Below are 12,580 nucleotides of genomic sequence, written 5' to 3'. Positions count from 1 at the left end.
ATATACAGCTGTCATTTTACTTTTCTTTTCTTTTCCTTTTGTTTTATTTATTTCTGACTCCATTACTTTTCATTTTCTGTATATGTCATGTCTTTTTCATTCCTGTTTCTCCTTTAATCTTTCTTTTGCATTAAGTGAATATTTCATAATGTAACATTTTAATTCCTTCAATCATTTTTTATTCTGTTTTTTTTCAGTTGTTTTCTTAGTGGTTGCTCTAGGGCTTACTATATTCATTTTAGCTTATCAGAATCTATTTCAGATTTATACTAAATTAATTCTGGTGAGACACTGAAACATTATTCTTCTATTACTCAATTCCCTTTTCTAACTTTTTGTGCTATTGTTATACATAGTGCATATATAATATGCAAATAATACATTGTTATAATTATTGCTTTGTATAGTTTTATGTCATTTAAAGACGAGGAGAAGTATAGTAAATACATATTTATAGACTGTATTATATTAATCTTCTAACTTACTATTTCTGGTTCTTGTTATTTGTTCTCATGGATATGAGTTACCAACTGCTGTTACGTCTTTACTCCAATACAGCTTTGCTCTCGCCCACCTCATTTGTGTTGTTATTGTCAAATAGATTACATTTCTATACATTATAGGCCCAACAAAACAATCATATACATGTTGTTTTATACAACTTATTTTAAAGTCAGTTAAGAAGAGAAGAAATACACATTTATATTGTTTTTATAATTACATAGTCATCTTTACCAGTGCTCTTTGGATTTGTTTGTTTTGTGTTTATTTTGTGAGGATTCAGATTGTGGTGTGGGGTCACTTACTTCTAGTCTGAAGAACTTCCATTAGTAATTCTTGTAAGGCAGGGATGCTAGCAACAAATTTTCTGAGTTTTTGTTTGTCAGGCAATGTCTTTATTTTGCGTTTATTTTCAAAGATAGCTTTTCTGGATATAAAATTCTTGAGAGTTGTTTTGTGTTCAGCATTTTGAATATGTTACCCATTGCCTTTTGGCCTCCATTGTTTCTGATGAGAATTCAGCTATTAATCTTATTGAGGTTCCCTTGAATGTGATTAGTTCTTTTTCTCTTGCTGCTTTCAAAACTTTGTCTCTCAGCATTTTTAGTATGATGAGCTTACGTGTGGGTATATTTGTGTTTAACTTACTTGGAGCTTGCTGAGCTTCTTAAATCTGTAGATTAATCTTTTTCATCAAACTTGGCTAATTTTCAGTCATTGCTTCTTCAGTTACTTTCTCTGCTCTTTTCTCTCACCTCTCCTTCTGGAATTCCCATTATGAGTACATTGGTATGCCTAATGGTGCCCCCCGGCTTTTTCTGAGGCTCTGTTTTCCTTCATTCTTTGTTCTCTTTGCTCTTTGGATTGCATGATCTCTACTCCCTATATTCAAGTTTGCTGATCCTTTCTTCTGCAAGTTCAAATCCACTATTGTTCCTCTCTAGTGAATTTTTCATTTCAATTATTATACTCTGCAATTCCAGAATTCATCGGATTATTTTTAATGGTTTATCTTATCGATAGTCTCTATTTGTTCAGAAATCGCCACCATAACTTCTTCTACTTTTTTTTTTTTTTTTTAGCATAGTTTCCTTTAGTTCTTTAAACATAGTTATAATGGCTGCTTTGAAGTCTTGGTCTGTTAAATCTGATATCTGGCCTCTTTCATAGGCAGTTTCTGTTGTCTGCTTTTTTTCCCTATGTATGGGTCATACTTTCCTGTTTATTTGTATATCTCATGGTTTTTTGTTGAAAATTAAACTTTTTAGGAAATATGTTGTAGTAACTCTGAATTCTGATTTCCCTTCCCCCCTCTCAGGCTTGTTTTTTGTTGTTTGCTTGTTTATTTGTTTAGGGACTTGGATAGGCTTTCGTAGTGAAGTCCTTTTCCCCTTCAATGTAAATCTGATTTAAGGGGTATGACTTGTTCTTTAGTATTCCTGTCCTGAGCAGACCTCCCCACCCCTACAATGTAGGGGGCACCCAGATACCTGCCTTCCTCCAAATCTGGTCCCAAGAGGCAGAGAATCCCTCTCCCACCTGTTAGAACCTGTCTTTCAAATTTTTCTTTCTCCCCCAAAAGCATTATCCACTTCCTTCCAAATAGATACTCCAGGGTGCTGTTTCCTACCCCATTACCACCACAGCCAGAACCCAGACTCACCACTGGAGGACTCCCAATTCTCACAGCCATGTTCCCCCACTCTACTCCCATCCATGGGCGAGCACGCTGCCTGGCCACAGTGAAAAGTGTCAGCTTCCACAGCCTAGGCCTGTCTTAGGGTGTGTCCCTGCTCAAATAAATGGATCTCAGCACTCCAAGCATAATTAGTTAGTTTCATGTACCTGGCAATTTCTCTGGGGTATACCACTCCTCCTCCTGGAACACAGCACAGGGCCAGGTTCCAATGTCCCCTGGGTCTTCACAGTGCCCTAGTCCACACAGCTCTTTTCTGGGACTATCCCACAGGTCCTAATTCTTTTACCCAATAGAGGCTTTAACCTCAGGAGGTTTTACTAGTCAGGCTTCAGTTGAAAGTGACAGAAGCTCAATCAAAACTAGCTTAAGCTTCAAGAGGATCCTGGGGTGGTTTAGAGAATAGATGGGAAGCATCTGGCCTTGGGCACTGGCCCTGAAGTGTGCAGACAGCGCCTCTCTAGATGTTCCCCCTACTTCTCCCTGATGGGCCTACTCCCCTCAGTCTTCCATCTCCCTTGCCTGGAGCTGTAGAACCAGTTACTCTGGAGCCACACCTTTACTATCACCTTCCAAAGAAGAAATCCAACCTTTCTCTGGGCATTTTCTGCTGTCTGCCCTTCTCATGGTCCAGCTTCTGTTGTTCCACCAGGCGTTATGTTTGCCCAGCTGCATGGCTGTGGCCAAGGGGTTTTTAGGATGACACATTCTCTCCTCCCAGAGACTCTCCTAGTTTCCTATATCTTCCTCCCTTACTCTATTGTCCCTTCTTCCTCAAAATCACTTGCAGTCTCTTGCTTCCCTAGAAAGAGGACTGAGGCAGAAAGGCCTCAAAGTGCTTCTCAACCCTGGTTACACATGAGAATCACCTGGAGAACTTTACAAATACCATCACCCAGGCCCCAAACCAGATGAATTTATCGGAATCTTTAGGGGTAAGTCCCCTGCATTGGTGTTTGTACAGCCAGGGTTGCAAAACACTGGTACAGAGATGTAAGATACCACAGGTCAAGATAGTGAGGATGAACTTGGAGAGGTACTGAGATGCTCTCTCCAACCCCACTACATACACAGGGTCCTGTCGTCATTATTAGAATCCTAACACCCCAGAAGCAACAATAGCCCAGGAAATCCTCAAACTTTATCCCTGAAAAGCATTGTCACTTTATCTCAACTTGAAGCCAGTTGCTAAGGCCCTACCTGGGACAGATAGCCAGCATGATTTGCTAGTTTTGAAGGTGTTTGGCAGGTGTGCTGAGTCCTGGCTACTGGGGTTGGGGGACAAGTGGGCTCTCAGAAGACGGTTCCCTGGAAAGGGAGAAAGGTGCTTCTGGGTGGATAATCTGTATTCTTGTCCCTCTCTGCAGGTCACCGTGGTCTTAGGGGACCTTCTGTCCTTTTCTTAGGGGAAATACATGGAATGTTGGGGTACAGAGGAGAGACTGTGGTAGGGATGGAGTGATATAGTCAGATATGCCCAGAGTTGACCCTGGAGCCACAGGAGCCTTCTGATAAACTTGGGGTCATTCCTGTTGAGAAGCGATGAGAATGTGGATGGCTCAGTAAGACAACACTGATTCAAGTAACAGTTATTGCTTGGCTACTATATATTCTAAAAAGTCAAAAGGCAAACTAAGGAAAATATTGACAACAAATATACATAAAGGGTCACTATGCTAATAAGTTTTACAGATCAATAAGAAACACATTAAGGCCCTCAAAGAACCATGTAAGTAAAAGAATTCCTAGAAGACAAAACCACTGATAATTAAATGTTTAACCCTTGTTGGTAATCAAAGAGCCACATTAGAACATCATTTGCCACTACCAAATTAGTGAACATTTACTTAAAATCCTAATATCTGATGCTAGCAATGGTTTGAATAGTTCCTCTTTGGGTAATAGCAGATTTACAGGTAGTGCTTCTCTGCTAGCACCGTTCTCATTGTTTGCATTCCTTCATTCCTTGTAAACTAGGTGCTTTTATCCCCATTTTGCTGCTGTAGAAACTAAGTCAGGTAACTTGCCCAAAGCCACACTGCTGATGTGACGCGCACCAGCTTCACTGCAGGTGAAAGTGGAAGTGAATATATAACCTTCCTGGAAGGCAGTCTGCAATCCCATATTGACAGCTGAAAAATATTCATTCCCTTTCACCTAGTGATTCGACTCCCAGGAATCCATTCTTTGTTTTGTTTTGTTTTGTTTTGTTTTGTTTTGAGACGGAGTCTCTCTCTGTCGCCCAGGTTGGAGTGCAGTGGCCGGATCTCAGCTCACTGCAAGCTCCGCCTTTCGGATTCACGCCATTCTCCTGCCTCAGCCTCCCGAGTAGCTGGGACTACAGGCGACCGCCACCACGCCCGGCTAGTTTTTTTGTATTTTTTAGTAGAGAGGGGGTTTCACCGGGTTAGCCAGGATGGTCTCGATCTCCTGACTTTGTGATCCGCCCGTCTCGGCCTCCCAAAGTGCTGGGATTACAGGCTTGAGCCACCGCGCCCAACCCCCAGGAATCCATTCTAAGAAAACAACCAGAGTTGAGCCATTTCGTTCCCCGCAGCTCATGTGAAACAATGGCACATCCATTATGATGCTGGGCTGTGGTTGCATCATAATGTACATTTAGTATGTGGAGTGACAATCGGCGCTAGCTCATAATATAATGCTATTAATAAACGAAAAGAGATACAAAAAATAGTCATGATATGCATATATATTGCAATAAACCATGATTTCTGTGGGTGGTGGGATGGTAATTTTTAATTTCCACATTGAACATTTCTGTTTTCTACTTATTAGTTTGATAATCGGAAACAAAAGCTAAGTGTCTTTGTTGTTTGTGTGTTTGATGCTGAGTTTCCTGGACAGCAGGACTGGGAGGTTGGGTGGGGGTTTTGGCTCAGTCCGGGAGCAGAGCGGCGGGTTGGGAGCGGCAGGCGGGCAGGGTCCCCGGAGGCGCCCGGGCTCTGCCCCTCTAGCTAGAGAGGCAGCCGAACCCTAGCGGCCTGGAAGGGAAACTGCGGCCAGCGGGCGAGAAGCCGCCCCCCGGGGACGGGGCGCCAGCGGGTGGGTGAGCAGCCCGCCTGGCCCGGGTTCAAGTTCCAGCCCCGCGATGGCCTCCGCGGGCAGCACCGCTCGGCGGGCAGGCTCGGGAAGCTGGCACTCAGAAAGGGGAGAAGGGAGAGGTGCTCGGCCGCAGCCAACTCCACATGGCTCCATGCAGCGGGCGAACAAAGTCTCCTTGAAGGCCACCTGGACTGATGCGGAGTCCAAGCAGCCCAGGTGGGTAGCGGGAGAAGGTGTCCAGGCTGCCAGGCGCGAGAACCCGGCCCAGCGCCTCCCTGGTGGGCAGGGCCTGGAGCGGGCGGGGGCGGAGGCTGCGGCCAGAGAAGCCCGGAGAGCCAGGCGGGGGCCAAGGATCGCCTCCCGAGAGGTGCCCGGGCCCTGGCCCAGAGTCGCTTCCCCACTGCCCCGCCCACCAGCCAGCCCCTGCCCTACCTCGCCGACCACCTCCGTGCGCAGGCGACTGCCCTCGCCTTGCCACACCGCCCTGCCTCGCTCACCGCACCCCACGTTGATCCCAACCCCAGCGAGGAGTCCGACCAGACCACGATCGACCAGACGGCGATCCGGAGCTACTACCAGCTGTTCGCGGCGGCCGTGGGCAACGTGGAATGGCTGCGGTTCTGTCTGAACCAGAGCCTCAGGGAAATCCCCACCGACTACAAGGTGAGGTCTTGAGTGTGGGGGCAAAGACTGAGGTCCCTCTCCCGCTACCCTGCTCAGAGTGGTCACCTGGAGAAGATGTCCTTTTCTGGGTAAAGCCTCCTAATTTAACTCATCTTCTGGCTGTGGAAGGGCCATTTTGGGGGCAGGGAGGTTGGGTGGGCTGATGAACACACACTGGTTAATTAACAAAAGGATGTGAGCATTCCTGGGGACACAGGAAAGACAGTGAAGGTAACCCCAATAAATTTATATAAATTGTGGACCCTGGGACCTCAACCCCACTCAGCCTCATCCTGCCTGCTCTGGACCTCACAGGGCTTCACTGCCATCCACTTCGCAGCCCAACGGGGCAAGCTTGCATGCCTGCAGGTCCTGGTAGAGGAGTACAAGTTTCCCGTGAACCTGCTGACCAACAATAGCCAGACCCCCCTGCACCTCGTCATCCACAAGGACAACACCACCGTGGCCCTCCCCTGCATCTACTACCTGCTGGAGAAAGGCGCAGCCCTCAATGCGTGAGTCCAGCCTGCTTCAGGAGGGATACTTCAGGCACAGGCACAGCCCCACCTCCAGGCAGGCAAATCCATGCAGGACAAGCAGAGGGGCTGCTGGAGGTGACAAGGATTGGGTCCCACATAAAGCAGTCAGGAATCCACATGGTGTAGTAAAGAGACTGGGCTTTAGCCCGGCGTGGTGGCTCATGCCTGTAATCCCAGCACTTTGGAAGGCTGAAGCGGGCGGATCACCTGAGGTCGGGAGTTGGACACCAGCCTGACCAACATGGAGAAACCCTGTCTCTACTAAAATACAAAATTAGCCGGGCATGGAGGTACATGCCTGTAATCCCAGCTACTCGGGAGGCTGAGGCAGGTAATTGCTTGAACCCGGGAGGTGGAGGTTGCGGTGAGCCGAGATCACACCATTGCACTCCAGCCAGGGCAACAAGAGTGAGACTCTGTCTCAAAAAAAAAAAAAAAAAGAGAGAGAGATTGGCCTTTAACAGACCTAGTCTACATCCCAGCTCTGCAACTTGCTAGCAGACAGCGGGACCTTAGGCAAGTCACTCAACCTCTAAGCCCCAGTGCTTTGGCTCCCAAACTTAGGTGTACATTGGAATTACCTAGGGAGCTCAAAAAATATGAACACCTGGCCGGGTGGTGTGGTGGCGTAGTCCCAGCTACTCAGGAGGCTGAGGCAGGAGAATCGCTTGAATTCGGGAGGCGGAGGTTGCAGTGAGCTGAGATTGCACCAATGCACTCCAGCCTGGCCATAGAGCAAGACTCCCGTCTCAAAAAATAAAAAATAAAAAAAATTAGGCCGGGCGCGGTGGCTCACGGCTGTAATCCCAGCACTTTTGGAGGCTAAGGCGGGTGGATCACAAGGTCAGAAGATCAAGACCATCCTGGCTAACACAGTGAAACCCCGTCTCTACTAAAAATACAAAAAAATTAGCCAGGTGTGGTAGTGAGCGCCTGTTGTCCCAGCTACTCGGGAGGCTGAGGCGGGAGAATGGCGTGAACCCGGGAGGCGGAGCTTGCAGTGAGCTGAGATTGCGCCGCTGCACACCAACCTAGGCGACAGAGTGAGACTCAGTCTCAAAAAAAAAAAAAAATTAAAATTAAAAAATATAAACATTGCCGGGCGCGGTGGCTCAAGCCTGTAATCCCAGCACTTTGGGAGGCCGAGGCGGGCGGATCACAAGGTCAGGAGATCACAGTGAAACCCCGTCTCTACTAAAAATACAAAAAATTAGCCGGGCGCAGTGGCGGGCGCCTGTAGTCCCAGCTACTCAGGAGGCTGAGGCAGGAGAATGGCGTGAACCCAGGAGGCGGAGCTTGCAGTGAGCCGAGATCGCGCCACTGCACTCCAGCCCGGGCAACAGCGTGAGACTCCGTCTCAAAAAAAAAAAAAAAAAAAAAAAAAATATATATATATATATATATATATAAACACCAGTGTTGCAATCCAAAGGTTATAATTTAATGGGTCTGTGGTGTGACCTGGGCTTTGGAAGTCAGAAAAGATCCCCAGGTGCTTCTAACTTGCAGCTAAGTTTGGGAACCTCTGTCTCAGTGTCTTCAACTGAAACTTGGGAGAATGGCAGTGCCTATCACATGGGACTACTGTGATCACTGAAAAGTGCATGGCATACAGGAGACTGCATTCATTCAAAGTATCAAGCATGCACTATGTGCCAAGCACTACGCTAGAGTCACAGAAATGCTCCCTCTCCTCACGAAGCTGACATTCTAGTGCAGGAGCAGAGAGTAAATTAGCAAACAAATAAATGAAGAAAATCTTGACAGAGCATGGGAAGTGGTTATGAAAAAAATAAACAAGGTGATGGGGTAGGTGGTAAAGCAGGTAGGGGGAGGATCTATTCTGGATGAAGCAATCACCTCTAAGGAGGTGACATTAAATTGCAACCTGAAGACAGAGTGAGCCAGACATGCAAAGAGCCAGGGAAGTGTTCCAGGTAGAGGTAACATCATGTGTTGGGAAAGAGTGGGCGAGGTCAAAGGATAAATCGAGGAGGTTAGGCCCAGGTCATGTAGATCTTGTGGGCATAGGGAATCTGATGAGACATGGGGAAAGGGCAGGGGGCTGGTTGGTTTAAGAGTAGATGAGGTTAGTGGTCTCTGAACCAAGCCAGCTCTCCTTCCAGCAGTTCTTAACTGTCACATACCTCCTAAAATCAGATTTTTACTGTTCACTTAGTCCAATTCCTCCCTCTACAGTAAAGGAAATTGAGGTGCTGCAAGGGAGAGACATAGCTAGGGTCACCCAGTGGACAGATGGTAGAGCAGGGCTTGGAAACTGGTGTGTCCATCTATCTGATGGGCAGATGCCCTTTGTCTTTCGTTTCTGCTGTCATCCCCATTGGCGGGGCCTTCCACAGTCAGACATGCAACGGCTGCACGCCCCTGCACCTGGCAGTCCGTGAGGGCCTGCTGGACTGTGTGAAGGTCCTGGTACAGAGTGGCGCCAACGTCCACGCCCAAGATGCCATGGGCTACAAACCCATTGACTTCTGCAAAATATGGAACCACCGTGCCTGTGCCCGGTGAGAGTGTGAGAACCACCTAGAGCCTGCCCACCCCTTCCCCTCCCCCAGCCTTTTCCCTAGAGCCCTCACCATAGCTGAGCCTTTAAGGGGAGGGTTGGGATGCCAGACAGCTGGAGGAAGCGTCTACTGCCCAGGATATTTTGAATGAGGCAATCACCTCATCACCTAGGCTGGGGGGTAAGTCTGCCCAGGTCCCCTGCCCTCTGGGTTGATCACTGCCCTCCTTTCCTGCCCTGAGGCAGGAAAGGTGACCAGCCTCCGCAGGAGGGCGGTGACCATGTCATCAAGGACTTTCCTCTTTCACCTAAAGAAGTAGGAAGCCAGAGGGCCCCAGGCAATGGGGATGTCTCATCTTGCTCATCTCCCTCTGGCCACTCCCCTCATCCCCATCCAAGCCCTCAGCAGCAGCCAGTCTTCCCAGCCCAGGTGGAAGCTCTGTCACTGTGGGATGACACCCCTGTCCCGACCTTGGCACCAGGTTCTTGAAGGATGCCATGTGGAAAAAGGACAAGAAGGACTTTGCCTGTGAGATGAGAAAGATGAAGACACTCAAGAGCCAGCTGGCCCTCATGGAGTACAACTACCTGATTGAGTATCAAGTAAGTGGGGAAGCCGGGGGGCGGGGGGCCGGGTGCCAGCTGCTATCCAGGCATGTGAGCAGAGGGGCAGTGACCCACATACTGTGGAAGAGTGGCTAGAAGCACTCCCACCCTGAAAGAGTCACCCTTTTGCCTGTACTCCCACCCTGTACTCTGACTGAAATTCCACTTTTAAATAAGCCAGTCTTTTGGTCAAAAGTCTTATCCTGTGTTAGAAAGCCAATTTAAGCAAGCTTAAATTCACAAGTATTTCCGGGCCCCTCTTAGTGCACTGCCTCTTTCAGGATGAGAACCTTCAATGAGACCAAGGCCCTGCAGGTAACTGGAGCTCACATTCTGGTTTAAAAAATCCACCCTTCCTTCCAGCAGGCACTGGGCATTCACTCTGTGCTAGAAACCTACTAGACCCTCAGGTCCAAAGATGAACAATATGTGGTCCCCATGCTCAAGGAGCTTAGAGTCTAGCAGAGGAGGCAGGTTACAGCCCCATCAAGGAGAAGAGGGTCCAGGAGGGTGTCAGGAGGCATGATGCTTAAGAGGAGTCTTGAAGGATGCGCAGCAGTTAGCTATATGAAGAAGGAGGGAAGGGCTGACGAGGCATAAGGAGCAGCGCATGGGAAGGCATAGAGGCACCTGGGAACATGATGTATGCAGAGAACTGAAAACTCAGAGCAGCTGGGGATCAGATGTAAGTTGGAGGCTGCCAAGATTTGGCAGGGGCCCACATCAGTGAAGGACCTTGGCTGGGTAAGAAAGGGGATTTTAAGCAGGTGTAATTACATAGGGTGCAAAACCCAGAAAACTCAGAAGATACTGGGAATCTTAAGTGAATCCTGAAGTGGGGAGGGCTTTGAGGCTGCTGACTCCAGCACATCAGGTCTGTTTCAGCTCCATTTCTCTCCAGTTCTCAGCCCTATCCTCCTCTAATGCCGGGGTCACTAGTCCTCAGAGTCACACACTGTCCAGAGGAGGCAAGGCCCATCTGTTTTCTGTAGCTCTAACCTTTTCCAGAAGCTCCTTGCATCTCCCCTCATCTCTTATGGCCTCAATTCGATCAAGGGTCCATTCTCGTTTCTATAGCTACAACTAAAGGAAAGCCATATGCTGACTGACTTAGGTCTGGGGCAAGGTCTGATGGAATTATTATGATTGGCTTAGCTTAATCAGAGCCTGTGTCTGGAGCTGGGTCAATCTCCAAAGCCTCTGACTGCTTAGCAACAGTCTGGGAGTGAGATAGTGAGACAATGGCGGTGGGGGAGGTTCTATGACAACATATGGAAGGCTGCAGTGGAGGCAAGGAGAGAGCTAGATTGAGCTGCTGCCACCGGGCCTAGAGAGCCAGCCAATTGTATCCTCCCTGCATGACTTCTCACTTCCAAGAAGTGTGTCCACATCAGGCCATCTGGTCCTTTCTGCTTTCTCCTTCCAGGGTCAAGGATGCAGTGTGCACTTCCCATTTGCCTTTTCCCCCTTCACACCAGAGACTCTCTTATGACAGGACATGTCTCTACTATCAGACTGCAGATTCCTTTAGAGAAGTGGGGACTTGTCTTTCTGTAAGACTTGAGGTTTTCCCTAGGGCAGGGACTGTGTCTCCCATGTCAAGTTGGAGCCTCACCTAGGGCAGAGGCTATCTCTCTCCCATCAGATTGGAGATCTCCCCTTTGGGAGAGATGCTTTGTCTCCCCACTCAGCCCGGGGGCACCCTTATGGAAAAAGTTGTCTCCCCCATCTGAACGCTGGCTTCCGTAAGGTAGGTGTTACTCCCATCAGAGTCAGAGTTTCCCTCATCCGTCAGACCGTGGTTTCCAAAAGCTACAGCCACAGGGCCTCCTTGCACAGAAGCAGAGGGCAGCAGGCCTCCATGACTCTCTTGTACCCTCTGTTGTTGCAGAAAGAGCACAAAATTCTCAGGGAAGCTGCTATCAGAAAGTGGCTACACGGCAAGCTGCACCCAGGCCACTCTCTGGTCTCTAATACCAAGCAAGCCCGGGCCACCGCCCTCTCCAAGACCCCAGAGCAACGGGGATCGCAGTGTTCCAGCAGCTTCCACCCCTCTGTGGAGGCGCGCCTGCAATGCATTCCACAGCCCACGGAGATGCCCAAGCCCATCTACAGGAAGTCCACGATCAAGCGGCCCACGATGTGGAACGTTAGCAACAACCCTGCCAGACCCCCCACCACCAAGATCAGCCACTCGCAAGGCATCCGCCTGGGCGTGCATCCAGACCCCAGCCCGGAGCACGACTTCAGCAGCTTCCTGGAGGTGAGACCAGACCGGCACGGCGGTGCGTGGCTGCACACAGTGGACGGCCACTGGGTGGCGCCAGTGCCGCGGCTGCCTTTTGAGGTGCTGCTTCGCATGCTGTATCCACATGTGCGGCCGTACAGAATGAAGGTGCCCCAGGGCTTTTACCCCATCAGCATGAGGGAAGTGCCCAGGAAGCGGCACCTGGGTGACGACACCTTCTGGACCGACACTCTGGCCATGAACCTGCGTGACACATTTGATGAAGCCTTCCTGGCAGCTGTGCGATCCCATCAAGGACTCCCTGCCCTGCCCTCCCCACAAATCAACCCATAAAGTTATCATTGCTACCTCTCCCCCTGAGGCAGCCCAGTGAAGGCTGACGTGTGGCGATTTGCATTGTGGGTGGCCAGGAAAGGGGGAGGGGTGTCTATGGGCTTCCCACTCCCAAGTTCTAGAACAGGAGTCCCCCTTCCCAATCAAGAGCCCAGACCCCAGGCCTCCTTTCTCTCTGCAAAGAAATCTCTTGGCACACCCCCAGGAAATCCAAGTTAGGTTCAGAGTAGGGGGTCAGTCGCTATCCTTCACCTTGGCATTGTAAAAGTTGTCATATTTTGGCACCCACTGCCCTCCCACCCCAAAGGGCCCAGGCTTCCAGGATGGAAGGACCCACTGGGAAATTCTGTTTCTTGTTCAGATTAAGCCCTTCCTGCTGCAGGCTCTAAGCTGAGACCCAGAATGGG

The 12,580-nt window shown here is 49.2% G+C and overlaps 1 protein-coding gene across 3 annotated transcripts; it reads left to right on the top strand.

Annotated features, from left to right (window-relative positions):
• The first annotated feature begins 5,095 nt into the window (after window positions 1–5,095).
• ANKRD53 (ankyrin repeat domain 53) lies at window positions 5,096–12,214 on the top strand. 3 transcript variants are annotated; one of them, XM_015433427.3, is made up of 6 exons: window positions 5,096–5,476; window positions 5,785–5,923; window positions 6,239–6,438; window positions 8,823–8,987; window positions 9,469–9,589; window positions 11,484–12,214. In XM_015433427.3, the coding sequence occupies exons 1-6, from the start codon at window positions 5,307–5,309 to the stop codon at window positions 12,171–12,173; spliced, it is 1,485 nt and encodes a 494-aa protein (XP_015288913.3). In that variant the 5' UTR covers window positions 5,096–5,306; the 3' UTR covers window positions 12,174–12,214. The 3 variants fall into 3 exon arrangements, with proteins under 3 accessions (XP_015288913.3, XP_005575694.3, XP_073867681.1); XM_005575637.5 differs by having other exon boundaries at window positions 5,220–5,476; window positions 5,677–5,923; XM_074011580.1 differs by lacking the exons at window positions 5,096–5,476; window positions 6,239–6,438; window positions 8,823–8,987 and having other exon boundaries at window positions 5,813–5,923.
• The last annotated feature ends 366 nt before the right edge of the window (window positions 12,215–12,580 follow it).

This window comes from Macaca fascicularis, chromosome 13, assembly GCF_037993035.2.
Source record: "Macaca fascicularis isolate 582-1 chromosome 13, T2T-MFA8v1.1".
Taxonomy (NCBI): domain Eukaryota; kingdom Metazoa; phylum Chordata; class Mammalia; order Primates; family Cercopithecidae; genus Macaca; species Macaca fascicularis.
Note: the sequence above shows the minus strand (reverse complement) of the source record. Positions and strands in the feature narration are given on the sequence as shown.